The sequence below is a fragment of the Apteryx mantelli genome, chromosome 2 (genome assembly GCF_036417845.1).
Source record: "Apteryx mantelli isolate bAptMan1 chromosome 2, bAptMan1.hap1, whole genome shotgun sequence".
Lineage (NCBI taxonomy): Eukaryota > Metazoa > Chordata > Aves > Apterygiformes > Apterygidae > Apteryx > Apteryx mantelli.
Window position 1 is genome coordinate 55,675,923 of NC_089979.1, and position 17,066 is coordinate 55,692,988.

Genomic DNA, 17,066 nt, shown 5'->3' on the forward strand with positions numbered 1-17,066 from the left:
TAGTTAGTTGCTATTGGATTTTTTGGGTGCCTCGGGCTTCTTTGGTGCTTCCTTGGTAAGTGCTGTCTAGGCTAAAGCTGCACCAGTCTGCACACAGCTGGAGCTCTGGAAGGGGCTGTGCTGCCTTTAGGGTGGTGCTCTGGGGTCAAGAGGAGCAACACAACCCCTTGAGAGCTAATGCCACCCCCACCCCCCAAAAAGGGTTGCCTTGGAATTGCACCTGCCTTGTATTCAGGCAAGTGAGGTGGTTTACTTAAAAAAATTGGCTTATTGGCTTTGTGAGTAGAATTGCAGTTCCTTTTTCATATCCTTCAGAAAGTTTTGTACAAACCCAGTATTCACTGGTCTTCCTTCCAGATTCCTTCAGTTTGTTCCAAATAAACAAGATTCTAGACCCACTGTATTGAAGCCTGAAAAAATTGTGATATGTTGTATTTACAGGATCTTAAACTGTGAATAGAAGAGTTCATCCAAACTTGTAAGCTTTTCTTTTCCTTCTGTATTTATCTCATATATATATAAATATATATATATGCACACCCTGTATATACCTTTCTGTATGGTATTTTTAATTCAAACAGGTAAGTCCTCTGTAGTGTTCATTCCTTAAGTGTGTGTATAGTTTGCAAAAAGACAGCCTCATCATTTTCTACATACCAGCTATCCAGCTGTAGGACAATAGTGTTGTCTTTTCTTCTTTGCATAAACTATATCTCTGCTGCTCAGTAGACAGTGCAAAATGCAGGAAAGTACTTTGCAATATACTGTTTTCCTTAGTATGGCTGTGTATATTCCAAGCATGGTCTTGTTCTGGAAACACACTGATTGCAAACTGGATTGGGGAAGATCTATTATGGCTCTTATGCTGTTGTATGTCAGAGCCTCACTTTACGTCTTCATCTCAGAAACCCTAAATTCTGTGGAGGAATGGTTAGGCCAAAAGGGCCATGATCTGTTAAAAGTGAGCAATCCCGCCTACGATTACATAGAATAAGGCTCAGCGTGTGGGCAAGCTGCTGTCCTTGAAGTCTCCTCTAAACGATGAAAACAGGAACATCGCCGGTGTCGACATCAAGAAAAGGGGAGGCAGCACAGCTCTGACCACAAAGCTAGTAACACAAGCAGTCGCCCGACACCAATCCTGTCGCGGCACATCGCGCGTATACAGGGGGCCTTAACCAATAGTAGCATTGTTACTAACGCAAGCTTCTGCTCATTGTCTATATGTACTCTGTAAAAGCTTGAATAAAGGGAGAACGACCATACTCATATTGAGACTCATCGTTACTCCGGGCCCGTCCCCCCACTCCGACAAAATTCCTTCTTCTGTTAAAGGCCATCTCTCTTGAAGCAGAGATGATTCCAGTTCCTTTGCATATTATGTTATGTGAAGGAGACTTTGGAAGGATCCACTTCATCCCCTAATTTTAGTTAATTGAAATTGATTGCTTTGGATAACTGCCTGCTCTCTACTCTAGAAAATTTAGCCTGAATTTGTCTTTTTCAGTCGTGGGGAGATGCTGCTAGATAGCTTTGTGTTTTAAAAGTTTCCCTGAGTCCTGGAGTCATGAATTTTTAATTGATACGTTTCCCTGACAGAGTCCATAACCCCCTCCCTCATTTCATTTCCTTTTCTTCACCTATAACCTTTATATTTTTCTTTTCAAAAACTTTTCATGTTAAATCTGCACCAGAAGATGTTTTTGTTTTCAGTAATTAAAGTATGGTGTACTCCAACATGTGAATAATTGGCCATTTCTTCCTCTGCTTTCTATTTTTATATAAAGGTAATGATTGGTTCAGAAGTTGAATCTGAAACATTAAACAGATCTCTCAGAATTTGTCCATATGCAGTTGTTTTCTCTTATCATCTGTGAACTTTGTGTGTATGGACTTTCTATACATTACTTGTTTTTTGCCAATAAACTTAAAAAGGAGGAGAGAGGTAATATTAGTTATAAAAGAAACAGCCTTTAAAATGTCAATACATTGAAAATCTAGAGGGTTCATGAAGGAAACAGAACAAAGACTATAAGGCGAATAGTGAAATTCATTAAATATTGAAATTCTTTAAATATTGAAAAGGATAGAAAAAACAAACAGCATTCATCAAGAAGGCAGTTCTTTCAGAGATTTCTGGCTATTGGAAAAGTGACTGCACAAATACATGATTCAGAAATATGTGATTTCATGTTCGTATTTGATCAAAACATTTTTCCAACAAAATAATGGAAGATGTGTCTACGCATATTAGATGAGGAAGAATTTGAAGAAATTGAATTTGGTGAAAGAATTATAAGGCTTTTAGGCTTCTTAGCTGTTAGGCTAAACCTAAGCTAAAGTTACGGGTAGAAGTGGATTGGTCTTTTGTACAGTGTGCAGGATTAGGAATAAAATAGTTTAACTGGGTTTTTTTCAAGAGTTTTTGTAGTTGGAAATTTGGAAGGTAAACATTTCAAAGGTTAGGATGATTGATGGTTTTATTTTAGGATTGTAATTAATAATGATTTAAATTATAACATGAAACTTAAGATGAATAAGTGATGCTAAAAAGAGAGCTTACGACTCACCTGAGACGCTTATGTTCTACAAGATAATTAACAGAATTGGTGGATGTTAGTTGAGGCACTGTGAGGAAGAGCCTCAACTGTTGCACTCTGGCACTTCTCATCTTGCCAATTCAAAGTAAGTGCAAACTGTAGGGATATTTATTTGTATTGATATACTGCATGGCCTCTCCAAATGATGTATCTGAGCAGAAGTAATATCCAAACTAACTTTAGTTCATATTGCTCTGAATTAGTTAATTTGTCTCATTTTGTGATGTAGAAGGATGAGTAATTTAGGTGTCAAATAATAGTTTGCATTATATGTTGTAATTTTTCTTATGAGTTTCAGTTAAAGAAAGGTTGTATTTTCTGAAGAACAGGCACTGTAAGTGGTAGCTCAAACTACACTGAATACTGCTGTCCTATTTTGGGGGCCTGTGCTGTTGCCAGCATCCTGTTTATTTAAGAATGGTCTCCTCTCCTATAACACCTATCCTGACTAGAAATACTGCAGTGAAGAAAGCTGTTTTAGAACCCAGTGTTTGTTTTGACAGAACATTGTATTTTATAGGATTTGCGAGGTTCACACTTGAAGTCAAGCAGGATCTGTCATGTAGCCAGATTCCTAATCAGACTGAAGCATACAGTAAAAATCTGAATATATAAGAACAATGATATGACCTATTTTTGATTTTTACTCTACTACTAAAAAACTTTTTAATATTAATATATGTTGACTTTCTGTTTCAGTAAAAACGTCTGTAACTAGCCCTGATGCTTGCCCCAACAGGTTCACAGTGGCCTCTGCTAATTTTTCTTGTAGTGTCCTGTTTTGCTGGGTAATAGATGTTGCTTGCTTTGATTCTGTGATAGGAAGGCAGATGTTTGATATTTTGTGAAGGTCATCACCAGTGAAATTGTCTGTGCCCATCAGTGGGAGGTGCTCATGATGATAACCGCATAGTTCATTTTTAAGCTGCCTCATACAGTACTTAACATTAAAAAAATACATCTTTTCCATCTTAACTTGGTCCAGCTATGATTCTTACTATTCCTGACTCTCTTGTGCAGTCTTCTTGAAAGTTGTCTGTTTGGGTGCAACTCTCTTGAATAGATTCTGTCCTTTTGCAAGTGGTTAGATATCACTAAAGAAAATCCTGATCCATTCTTTTCATGTTTTCCTTCACTTTATGTAGTTGCAGAATGCCAGGTTTGAAATTCTGAAATATTTCCTCTGCTTTCCTCTTTTGCACCTTTAAACTGGTGACTGCAGCTATGCCATCTTCAGAAACTGTATGATTCTCTTTTGCCTCAGGACCCAGCTCAAAATTCTCTGGTTTCTCATAATCTTAGGTAAGAGCAGCTTCCGAGGTGTCGTTACCTCTTCTTTTTCACTGCACTTTTTTGTTCCTGGTTCTTCAGGTACTGTTAGTCATGATTTGAGAGGTTTCTCAAATTTCGTCAGCTCCATTATTTTCAACTGTTACAAGAAAATGTATTTTTCCTTTTCCTGTAAAATTATTAAATAGTAGAAAAAGAACCCTGAAGACAGAAACTCTTCTGTTTACTAGCTTTGGGAATTAGAGCTTGAGGTTCTTTGTTGTTAAATTCAGAACTTCTGCTTTCTGCAATACTTCCAAGTGGGTCAGTACACATTTTTCAGTTATGAAATATAATAAATAACGTATCTATTGACTTTTCCTTGTTTGAAAGTGGGACCCATTATGCTTGAGCCTTGCAATTCATCTGCATACGCACAGCAATTCCAGTGTCTGGGGCAGTCACGTACGTAGCCTTGGGCACTCACAGGAGTCACGTGCTCAGCATCGCCAGGTATCTTGCAACTGGAGCACGGCTAGAAATGATACAGCGATATTTTACAGTCAGAAAATAGCAGCCTCATAGTGATAGCAGTAGGGTTGGCTGGCACTTAGGGAATGCTGTTCTCTTAGTAAAAAACAAACCCTTTGTGTCCGACTAGTAAGATATCACAGCGTATTTGATAATAAGATCAAACCTTTCAGCTTGATCAAGATATGGTTCTGCACCTGAAAGATGTTTTATGAATAAGGTAATACATACAATATCTGTTCTTAAAATCAGAACGTTTGCTTCGCTTCATTTAGCACATTTCTCAAATATCGAGAGCCAAAATCCTCACATTCTGATGACTAAATAGATTAAACTCCAGTACTTTTTAACTTACGTTTATTATCATATCAATGAAATTTCAGTTCCTGGATGGATTATGTCTCTTGTCATTGCCTGGAAGGAAAACTAATCATTTGTTCTCAGCCATGTATAGGACTTTGAAAAATCAACAAAGTAACTTTTTTTGCTCACCAGTCACATTTTCTTCATTCATGAAAAATGATATTGCATTCAATTTCATTGCATTTGACATTCCAAGTATAAAAAGTGTCTCTCAACAAGGTGATGTGACGTGGTGAAAACTTGCAGAAGTGACTAGAAAATATCTCTTGTGCTATTTCCATCATTTTTGTAGGAGAGTCTATTGCTTTTCCAGTTGTCAGGTTTTTCTCTCTTTTTTTTTAAACAAACTGTTTTTCTTTGCTGTTCTTATATCACTCCATCTTTTGGGCATCTCTTTGTGTACAAAATCCTAAATAAAAGCTGTCATATTATTTATTACTGAAAAACTGGTGCAATAAATATTATAGAATTTTCATTTCCCTCTCTACTTGCCCCACAGAAAATTACTATTGATGCTAATGAGAATTACAGGGAAGTTTGGTGGCCAGTTTACTCTTTACTCTGGAAGATTTTTAGTCTATATTGCCTTTTTCAAGTATTCAAGTATTTTTCAAGTATTGCATCTTCTTAGGATTAGTATTTTAATGTGTCAAATATTTGCTGAATTACTGCTGAAGCATTTTGGCAATGAGGAAGGATAGAACCAGTGGTAAAAACAACAGTAATTGTAAAAGTCCACCCGTTTGCTGGTATAAACCCTCTGGGTGAAATGATGAAATATGGGTGACTAAGCAAGTTTGTGACTGTTAATACACATGGATTAAAGAAGCCTAAATTGAATTTAGTGGATGCTGAGCACCATCAGCTACCTGAGGTTTTTTTCCGAGTTTGATTTCAGTGTGTACTTTGAACTATTGAATTGCGTGTAGTACCTAAACGTAGACCTGAGCACTGAACCTTAAAAAATCCCATTTAAACTTGTTGACTGAGGAAACTGTAATTATCCATGTGTTTAACATGAAACTATATCTAGGGAAATCATTCATTTTAAAAGGAATATATCTATAGTAATATGCACATTTGCTATCTTTTCTTATGAGTACTGAATTGATTATAATTTTATGGGTTTTCTGTTGGAATCTGACTATAGTTCACGTTTCCTAACAAATAACTGTTTCCTAGTAGATACAACAGAGACTACATGTGTTTATTTTTTGGAGTATGTTTGTCAGGTGCCCAAATACGTGACAAAACCTTTCTGTAGAACTGAACAACTAACTTGTTAATGCTCTCCAGCAAACAAACTATGCCATGTTTTTTTTCCCTTGGCTGAGAACTCTGTTTTGTTTTTGCAGTCAAAATAAAGTGTTCATTTGTGTATTGAATTTATCCGCATGCTTTAGATTTGTATAGCCATCTGGCATAGTAGCATTTTAGCAATCAGTTTAACAGATGACAGTAGTAGCAGTTGATAGAGAAAATTTCTACATGACTTAACATTGAAGATAAGTTGAGTAGATTTGAAAAACATTGTAAGAAAGGTTGTAATGTTCTCAGTTTGCTTTTTTCTACCCTTTACGCATATGGCATGGTTTTAAGTAAAATCTATGTAATAGTTTCTGTCTAAAGGTTATGCCTTTTCCTTTTAGTACTGTACATATTAAGCCTTTTTCTTGTAGGGAGATCCATAGTTAGACTAGGTGTAGAAACTAAGGCCCAAATTCAACTGTTTTATGTTTCGTTATTTTTGCCTTGATTTTACTGGCTTTACTCCTGCTTACACTTGATTTTAATTTGTGTTATTTTTCACCTTTAAAAGTTGATGTTTATAGAACAGAGATCATATGAATGGAAAAACAGATCTTGTCAAACCAGACTGATTGAATTCCTTCACGAGATGGCAGCCTTTCAAGGATAATGTATTGATCGTGAGCTTCTGTGAAATGTGTAATCCTTGTTTTCTTTTGCTTAACCTTTGTCAAACCCACAGCGTGCTGGTGGCTTATATGTGAACTTTAGATTTGCCCACATGCTGGTAGGTGTGAGCACGTTAGCCGGAGCACGTTCCACCTCGAGTAAAGCACACAATTTCCAAGATGGGGCATGTTAAAGGTGCATCTATATTGAGTTTTTCCTTTGGCTAGCTCAAAATGGCTCTGCATTAAATGGGCTGATTATAGGTAGTTTAATGCACAGGTATTTGGGGCTTTCCTTGTGATGGCCTTAAGCCGTGCCCCGTACCTGCTGTGAGGAGGCTGCATGCCGAGCAGAGGGCTCTGCCGCTCTCTGCTCTGAAACCAGGCTCTCAGAAAGTTGGCTGTTCCTGTACCCGTCTTTCAGATGCCTCCTTTTTTCAGGAAATTCGACTTTAAATGCTTTCCAGAGGGTATGTTTAGGCTAGAATTGAAGTTATTGTGTTTGATACAAAAAGCTACTACATATTACTCAGCTCTGTGTTTAGAAGGTCAGGCTAGATGACTGAATGTTCTTCTAGTTTTAACCCTGTTAAAAGTTTTTTTTTTTTCCTTCTATGTGTCAACGTGCTGCTCCAGGTTCACTGGAACAAAAGCAAAACTTCAGCTTCTGAAAGTGTTAGTCAGTGAGCCATTCACAAGGGGGAATTAAACGCTCCCCAAAGACCTGTCTGATGTAGTTTACCTATCATGGCACTGTTACGCCATTTGTGCCTCATTTCCTGAGACTGAGCCGTAAGTTTAGTCAAACAATTAAGAGGATGCATTGGCGTCACTGTCTCCTGCGTCTTGCCTCATGAGCTAGGAAGAGCTTGCCAGATCATTTGTAGCTGAAAATTAAAATAGCACATCTAAATAATGTACCGCAATCTAATTTTGTTCTCATTAAAGATTTCCGTTCCTTACAAAAGGGAATCACGTTACTTCTTTAAATGGAGGCCATAAGATTTATTTTGGTTAGAGAAGCTCTTTTGTACTTTTTCACTTTCAACAAGGGAGTTGTAGGCACGTTTTCAAAACAGGCTGACTATACTCCTTTTCTAAGACCACTGATAGTTATTCACGTTGCTCAGTTGTGCAGTATAAATACAGACTATGTTATTCAGGACATCACAAGCGAAATGGTTCTTAAAAATATATTTCTATCAAGGGCTGTAGGATTCTTAACAGCACTGAATATAAAATTGGTTGGGTTATGATGATTATGCTTGCATGCAGTGTTAAGGTGAGGAAGAAAAGAAGGTATCCTTTTCTCCATGGCATTCTGTGTGTTAGGATATAAACACGCTTGGCATTTAATTTTAATGAAGTCATAAATGCTATAAGCATTGTTTTGATACATTAAGCACTTGTAAATGTTTCAAAAGTTTTACATTTAAAATATCTATGAACAAATTGAACAGCAGTGCGTGTCCTAAGTGATGGAAGGAATATTAGTTTTTTTTGTGATTCAAGCAAACATCTATGTGGCTAAATTTAAAATTTATTTGCTTCCCCTTTGTACCCAAGTATATTTTCTTTGGTTTTATTTTAAACTCTTTATAGTGTTATAAAGAAAGGTAAATGTGTTATTTAAAAAAAAAAAAAAACAGGACTAACTGTTGTTCCAGCCGTGTGCCTATTCATACTTTACCTTTCAGTGTACTAGTTAAACATTGAGCAACAGGAGCTAAAATTCCAACTCATATGAATTTTATACTTTAATAAGCCCAAGACCACAAATAATTCAGGAATCATCATACTGAAGAAAGTACTGAGAAGGCTGAAAGCTACTAACCTGCTTGCTCTCCTCTCCATGCATGAAAATAAGTACGGGAGTCTTCTCCTTAATTACATCTTTGCAGAAGTTAATTTTGTGCTAACCGAAGTGCTGAAGATGGTGGCATGGCAAGTCAAAACCAGCCGGGGCATGGGCTGCAAGTATGGGGGGCTGTTGGACAGGCTGCGGCAGGGGGAGCGCGTGTGTGAAGCCTGCAGAAAGAGCAGCAGCTCGTCCTTGCTGCGCCCTTCCCAAGAGGGCAGGAGGAACGTCACCGCCTCTTGGCGGCCCCATCCAGGATTCTGGGATTTACCTTTCTCTCTCCTGCTTGTGCCTCTCTCTCCTTCCTACATGATAGACTACTGAAACGCAGCAAGAAATAAATGGTTGCAGATGTGTGTATGATCAGGATTTGAATATAGTGCAATATGAAACTCATAGAAACCAATCCCTCGATAGAAGAGCACTAGGAAGAATATTACTTTTTTTCTGCTAAATTAAAATAAACAAACAAAAGCTTTCCTTATGAGTGTACCTGAAGCCAGTACGAGGAGCCCCAGAAATGCAAATGAATTTTAAATGTATAATGGTCTATTTTATGTTGTATGAGGTTTTTGAACATTTTAACTGGAAAAGCTTGTTCAGTGACTTCTGCTTATGTAGCTAATGCATAAAGATTTGTCCCAATATGTTATAGTATTTAGCAGTCTATAGTTTTAGTATACAGTAATGGCTTTTAAGTAGTAAAATGTTCAGATTACTTTGTATCACACTTCATTTCAGTCTTTGTCAACTTCAGAAACTCAGTTACTTTCTCTAGAAAGAAAATTCATGAGGCATTATGCTTGATAAATAATTTAAGGTAACTGCAAAACTATATTATTGAATAATTAAACCTATTTAAGATAGAGGTCTGGACTGAAGTTCTCTGAACACCTACATTCTGTTTTAAGAAATGACTTAGGAGTTTGCATCTCATTGAAATTCAGAGGGATCATTACCCATTCAATTAAAAAAAAAGTTGTTTCCTAATATCTGTTTGAGAAATGTGTGCTTTATTTTTATAAAAGCACTTAGCTATGCATGTATCCCAAAGTACATCTATAGCATATTCATTTTTAGACTTTTATAAAAAACACATGCTTTAAAATATCCCATGTATTTTGTTGATTTGTCCTCTTTCCAAAATAGTTAACCTGTTGTATTTTTCTTCCTTCTATGATATCGTAGTATATATATGAGTGGAATTCTTTACTCTGGGTTTAGGATTCTAGTTCAACACAACAATTGTCTTGAAAACAATTTGTATTATTCTAATGAAATGACTGTTCAGCCCTTCAAACTCTTTAGCTGTGCATCTTTTCTCTAAGTTGATTTATTTCAATGGTACACTTCAATGAAACACATTGTGGTCACTGAACTTATTGTTACATTATTAGAAGCAAAATAAAGTGACTTTTTAAAATTAAACTGTAATTACAAATCACCATATTAAGGAGGGGAAAATAAAATAATGAAGACATTGAAACAGTGACTTTATTTTGCAGGATCTTTCATGTTAGTGAATACATCTGGGAGATTTGCTGGACAGAAAGCTCACCTGCTGCTGCCTCATCTAAAAGAAAATGATACACATTGTATTGATTTCCACTATTATGTTTCAAGCAAGAGTGGATCTAGCCCTGGCACTTTGAATGTATATGTGAAAGTCAATGATGGCCCTATTGGTAACCCAGTCTGGAACACATCTACCACTGGTACTTGGAACAGAGCAGAACTGGCAATTAGCACCTTCTGGCCTAATTTCTATCAGGTATGTTTTACTTTTTATGAAATTTTGTTTCTTATAATAGGCGCCTGGTTCTTAATCATCATTTTGGCTTTAAATCAAAACAGGATGTTCAGTATGTTATGCTGATCTTTGTCTTAATTATATTCTTTCAGATGATGCCAGGTGTCTGTTTTTATATATAATATATGTATGTCTGTATTTATATGTATACATACATTTATCGAAGTGTATGATATATATGTATACAGACACACACACATGCTTTAAATGTAGATGAAATAATAATGTTGAAACAATTTAGAAATTTTGCCACTGATTTCAGTCAATTACCTCTGTTTTTCTATAATGAATTCACTCATACATTCAGTTCATTAGGGACGCTGGAATTGAATGCCAATAGATTTTGTTGCAGTCAAGTGTTCAAGTTTGATTTAGATCAGCAATACTTGTTACTTTAGAACCAGCAGAGTCCTTTGTTTGAGTCCTCAGTTTGAATGCAATATTCATTCATTCTATCCAATACTAATCATAATATAAGAATAGCTATCATAGGAATGTTCCTCTGATTATGTCCTAAAGACTTAGTGAGAATTTCATCTGACAGTTCCTTAGGATGCTGCTTTTCTGTAGGAAAGTTTACAGATCATACAGTCATTTAGTGCTGTACAATAGTTCAAATAATTTTTTCCTTGTTCTCCTGAAAATATAGGCTATGTCTGCATGAGTAAGTAACTCAGTAAAATAGGAGCAGACCAGTAGATCAAAGCTGTTGCTGAGGTCCTCTCATCATCTTTATTCATAGTTTGGAAAGTTGGTTTGGACTGAATTTGGTCTCTGTTGCTGAACATTGTCACTATGCATATGGTTTGAAGCTTTCTAAAGGAAAGCTTCCCAAAAATAGAGATTCTTTGACTGCAGGCCTCCCTAGGAAGTCCAGTGTTGTCCTTTCACAGTACTCTGTGTGGATCTCATGCAGGGGATGACAGCATACATACATACATACATACGTACAGCAGTCAATTCATACATTGCCCTGACCGCCAGTGTCACACATGGCAGAGCCTTGTTTCTGTTCCTGCTTATGCTGTTAGAGTGACCATGGTGTTTGCTGTCCACTCCATGCTCTCATTATGAATTTAGCAATGTCTGCTGCAAGGTTGCGGATCCAGGGGGTTGTGGAGGACTTCTTTCTTTGGCTGCAGCAGCTGATATGTGAGGACATCTCCAGTGAATTGAAGCCCTTCGTTTTGAACCCTTTTTTCTCTAAGGAAAAGAGCAAGTTGAATAACTTCCTAGAGTCCTTCCCACTGTGATTGCTTTGCAGCAATCACACACAATTGGCAGAAAAATCCTGGTCCAACAGATCAGCCTGCAGTGTTGGGTCCATCTTGTCCTTGGAATGTGGGATAACCAGCAGTGGGTGCAAAATTTAGAGATCCAAGAGTGCGCTATTAAGTTGCTCTGCTATAAGCTGGCACCACAACTTTGTCATTGTTGTACAAAAGTTCAGGATCCCTGAACAATGTGTCATGTACCTTTGCTTAAGAGAGTGACTGCTCACAAGCCTGGCAACCAATGATTCCTACTTGTTAGTGGCTAACCAGTTTCAGGTAAGCAGTTGCACTGTAGACAAAGTGATGACAGAGATCTCTGAGATCATCCTCTAGTTCCTCTTACCTCCAACAATGTGTTCCTGGGTTGTGTCCTGTATTGACAGGATCCACATTCACATCCAGTGCTTTGCCCAAAGTGGCTAAGAATTGCCACAGCTAATTGTCATGGAGGTGATGGTGAGGATCCACTTCATGGACATCTCAGCAGGCTTCACTGAGAGGACTCATGATACATGAATGGCCCCATGGCTCAGTGGGGATACTGGCCCCTTTTCAGGATGGGCAGGTTTGTTAGCAGAGTTCAGGTGCTCCTCAGCAATGTGGGAGAAGCTGCATATCACCTGCATCTCCAGGAAATGAGACCATATCCTCATCACAGAGTCCTTGCCTGATTTAGCCACACCTTTACCTCTTGCACGGTGAAAGTGCAGTTTGTATTTGGTCACCTTACTGCAAGATTGTGAGCTGCACATGACAGACTTGATGCCAACATTGAGAATGCCTTCCAGTGATGCCAAAGAGCCTTTCTATCTTGACTGGAATAGCAAGGACCAGGTAGGTCCTTTGGCAGCTGTGTACACAACCATCTGCCTTCTCTGCAAGTGGTCTGGACACCCTGATTTATACTCATGTCAGGAACATGGTCTACTCCCTCACTATTCCAGGCTGAAGTGTGCCTATCTGTTTAAAACACAAAGGTATTATCAGCCGCGGGAGCAGTCAGGCATGAAATGCTCTTTTCTCCATGTACCAGCAAGCAAAAAACTACACATCCACTCACTCTCAGTCAGTCAGCAAGGGGAGTGCTAGTGGTGCAGTCCTGCTCCTCTTGCCGTGCACATCTCTCATAGATGTTCTGCATGGCTCTGGGCAACTACTTCAGGTTCATGGGACTGGAGGTTCACAGAAACGCAACATCTGTAGTACAGAACCACTTATTCGCAGTTCTTGTGGGCAGCCTGCAAGCAGGGGATCAGTCATGGATCATGTGATTGCCATGGAAGTAGGAGAAAGGTGATGTTCTGTCACATTTATCAAGAGGCCATTGCTTCTAGCAGAATGCTGCATCCCTAATATGCTATATCATTGCCTGGCGTGTGAGATGGAGATGTAAGCAAACTTTTGTATCAGCAGGAATTCCAAGTAGTTGATTATGAGGGAAGGTGTACAGGCCATGGCAATCTGCACGAATCCCATGTGCTAGCCTAAACTGAGTGGCCAACAAAACAGATTTATGGCAAGCACTGATTTAGATGCCTCTGTTGCACTGCAAGGCTTTACCATGTTTTGGAGATGCTTGAAAAAGCAGGAGGTTCTCAGTTTAGGAGCTTCCAGTTTAGGTTCTTCTGAAAGGAGTCTGGATTGTATGCAGCAGAGCTGCTCCGTGAACCAAATCAGCACTCAGTAAATAAAGACAATCAAGGGATATGCTACAAAGCCTCACTATAGCTCTGAACCAAAATAGTAGACAGAGGAGTTTTGATAGAAGAAGCCCTGACTCTCTCTAGCTAGTAAGTTGAAGCTAAATTAATATTTTGATAAAAGTATAGGCAAGCTCACACAGTTTTAAATGTGTTATCAATATTAATAATAATGTGTCAGATTTCTAACAGCATGATGCCTCTAACTGATGTCTGAGGAATATGGATATTTGCCCATAGAAGTAGAAAGATAACCTTCTTATTTCACTTCTCCCTAGAGAGCTGAAATCTGGGCTGTTCACCCATATTTGCAGGTTCAGATGCTTGGATGTGGTACTGCAATTTATCAAATTACCATGCATCAACTGATATGTAACAGACACCTGTGTCTTTCTGTAATGGACACCATGTACTCTCTCTTAGCCCTTGCAAATATAGATATTTTGACGTAATCTATCCTTCTTTCACTAAGGACTACAGTAAATTGTTTTCCTTGCATTTGCTGCATACAATCTTAGATTATATCTGAGTAAGTACTGCAATTTAGCTGATGTGCCAAAATGGCTTATGCTCTAGTAATACGCTTGGGTGTCCAAGGAATCAGCGTAGAATAGTGTGGCTTCACTGATTTAAACGTAAATAAGCTAATTTATTCTTGAGTAAGCTTTGTCTCCATATTGACACCTTATAGTCGATCATCTCCATTTTGGTGGCCTCTGTTCTCTCGGAGATTTCTAATGCAAGAAGGAGAAGGAGAGAGTGTATATGTGGATCTTGCGAGAGCATGTGTCCAAGTTAGGTGAGAGCTCGGATCACTGAATGTGTGGATGGGAGAAAGCAGAGGACCCATCTGACATCAGTTCTGTTTCTGAGCTCCTATCCTTTTGATTTCAAAACCACTAGATCTTTTGGCAGAAATCTATGCATTTCTTGCATAATCTCCAGAATCTGCAAGACTTTCCCCCAGGGATTATCTGAGGCAGTCTGATCATATTGAACAAAATCAGGAAGATTCTGCTGAGAAGATTGTTTAAGAAATGGTAGCAGCCTTTTTAACATTTCATGTATGAAGGTTGGCAATTTAATGATGAATAATCTTCAGGAAAATACTCTGCATTAGTAGATGAAAGGACCAAAGAATGTAATTGTATGATTTGTTTTGTTTTAAATTGTATATCTCTGTAGGCATCTGCATACCCATGACTGCCATATAATTCCATTCCATTCCATTAGTAGGACACCTACAAGGTGTCCAGCTGAAAATAAAACCAAAATATACTACAAACCCCTTAAGACAAATTATATGATAACATTTCCGAGTTACAATATTATACAATTCAGGATGTTTAAAAACACAGTGATGTTAATCTGTTTTCTTGTTGATTCATGAAAAATGTAGGGAAAATAACTCCCACTAATGGTAGCTGAATAGAAATTAGGCTGTGTAGCATGGAGTGAATCTGATTTTAATCCAACATCTAAAGATTTGTTTGTTTAAACCATGTATTATTAACACATACATGCAAAACATTCAAAAGATTTAATAATTAACAGTTATTATTGTAACACCATAGTTATTCAAGTTTATTAATACCTTTCATGTTGGGTTTTCATTTAGAATTGACTCTTTAGAAGTATAGGCTCTGAGAAAAGTAATTATTTTCTTTTAGTGTACGCTTTTCTTTTTACAAAGTAATTATTTGTGTAGTTTTCACCCTGTACGGAAGCTGTACTAGATATATAAATCACAATGATAACCTGCATGTAAGAACACTACTAGTACTTTAATTACTGCTCATTTAAACTTAAATTTTCATGTATTCTGGTGATTAAGATATATTTAATTCCTTAATTAATGATCTTCTAAGTGATACTGCTTAACATCTGCCTTTGACTTTAGGGTATGTCTACATTGCAGTCCAGCTACTGATTACAGTAGAGTTGCAGTAACAGAGATTGAAGCTGCCAAACATTTTGTGAAGGACAAAGATAATCCACACAGCTTGTTCTCTTCTGCTGTGGCTCCTGGTCTCTGAGCTATTTGTTTCAAAGTAGCTTGGATATTTCTACAGGAACCAGTCATATTTTTGCATTAGAGAATCCCTTTAGGAGTGCTCCCCTACGGGATCATTGGTCACAGGAGAAATCGTCTGCTTTACTGAAATACTGTCTACTTGGTGCACCTTTAACAAGAGCATGAAGGGGTTTATCATGCCGTTAGAGACAGCCTGGCAAAACAAAACAAGGGCCTTCACCCTCCTCCTTATTAAAATAGAATTAGGATGTAGACAGAAAAAGAGGATTAAACGCTATGTGGATTTCTATGGGTAGTGGTGAGCTTGTTAGGTTCTTGGGGACCAGTCTCCGTGGGTTGAAAGGATCTAAAATTGGTGCTTTGAGCTAAAAGTAAGTCTTCGAAGCCTGTTCCTGTATGTGGAGGGGAGAAGGGAGAGTTTTTCTTTTTTTTTCCCCCTCTCTTTTTAATGTTTTGATTTTTCCTAGTTTGGATCCTCTAGCAAGAGGAAAAAACGTTGGGTTCAGGGTTGTTTTTGTTTCATTTTGGATTTTCTAATTTTTTCAGGTTACTTAATGATTCTCAGAACAATTTATAGTATTTGAAATATATTTTATTTTTTGAAGCATTTGCAGTTTTAGAAATGTACAGTATGTGAAACACCACCCCAGAGTTGAGTCTGGTGAGTGGCATGTGTTCCCGACTCTTCCCCCTACAAGCAGGCAATTTGGCGCAGCACCACTGTAAGTTCCGCGCTGCCCCTATCACTTTTTATATTTTGAATTATTTGCTTTGTAATTTGCTGGGAGTGAGACATAACAGCAGTGAGCTGAAACAAATCTTGATTAAATCAAACAACAAACACTGCAGTTTTAAAATTCAAAAATGGAATTGAAAGAATTAAAAATACCTTCCAGTGGAGTAGGCTGCTGACTGTGCCGCTGCACCTTCTTTAAACATAATTTTCTATGTAACTGGAATGAGAAAATGGGGTAATTCCAGCATCCTTTTTTAGTAAGGACACAAAGGAGTTGGATGTTATCACTTCACGCTAAGATGAGCTTTACCCTTTACCGTTCTGACACTTTCCCTTGTAAATTAGGAGTTTAGGGAATAAGAAGCAGTAGATCCAAGCTACCTTTTCAAATCTCAGCGTAAATTTCCATTTATTTCCTAACCTGCTGTGTACATGCTGTACTTGGAGTTTGGCTCACATCATGTACTGAAGTCATCAGGAAGGACAACGAATTAAGCTTCTTGTGCAGTAAAGGTCACGCTCACACGCTCATGTGTTGTGTGAGTTGCATTATACTGCACACACACGGTTCTTAAGCTGCACTTACCCCTCAAAAGATACTTTGAAATGCACTACATTTTTAACCACTACCAAATCATTGAGTTGCTTGGCTTAGGAATAGTTATTCTGAGAAAGATGGGCCAGGGTAGACAACATACCTAAGTTTAAAAGAAACAAAAACCCAACAATCTAAAAATGTCCATTTGTAATGGGTAATGAGGTGCATGCTTTTTGTCACACAAGCAAGGTGCTGTTCTCTCACTGCTGAGGCCATGTTACACGTGTGGCAACGCTGCTGAGGGCACAAGTAAAGAAGCTCTGACAGGTTTTGGCAGGCTCTGAGAAGGACCAGGTTGGAAATGTCCATGACGTGGCTTTGGAGAGGCACCCGTAGCAGTAGCTGCGGCGATGCCCCAGCAATCCTCCAAGCAGCC

General features: G+C 38.0%; 1 protein-coding gene across 6 annotated transcripts in view; it reads left to right on the forward strand.

Annotated features, from left to right (window-relative positions):
• Nucleotides 1–17,066, forward strand: part of PTPRM (protein tyrosine phosphatase receptor type M) — a 504,474-nt gene that overhangs the window by 160,406 nt on the left and 327,002 nt on the right. For all 6 annotated transcript variants that reach the window (XM_067290684.1, XM_067290685.1, XM_067290688.1 and 3 more), the window contains exon 3: nt 10,043–10,308. In XM_067290684.1, the coding sequence (XP_067146785.1) occupies nt 10,043–10,308 (266 nt within the window). The remainder of the gene's footprint in view (nt 1–10,042; nt 10,309–17,066) is intronic.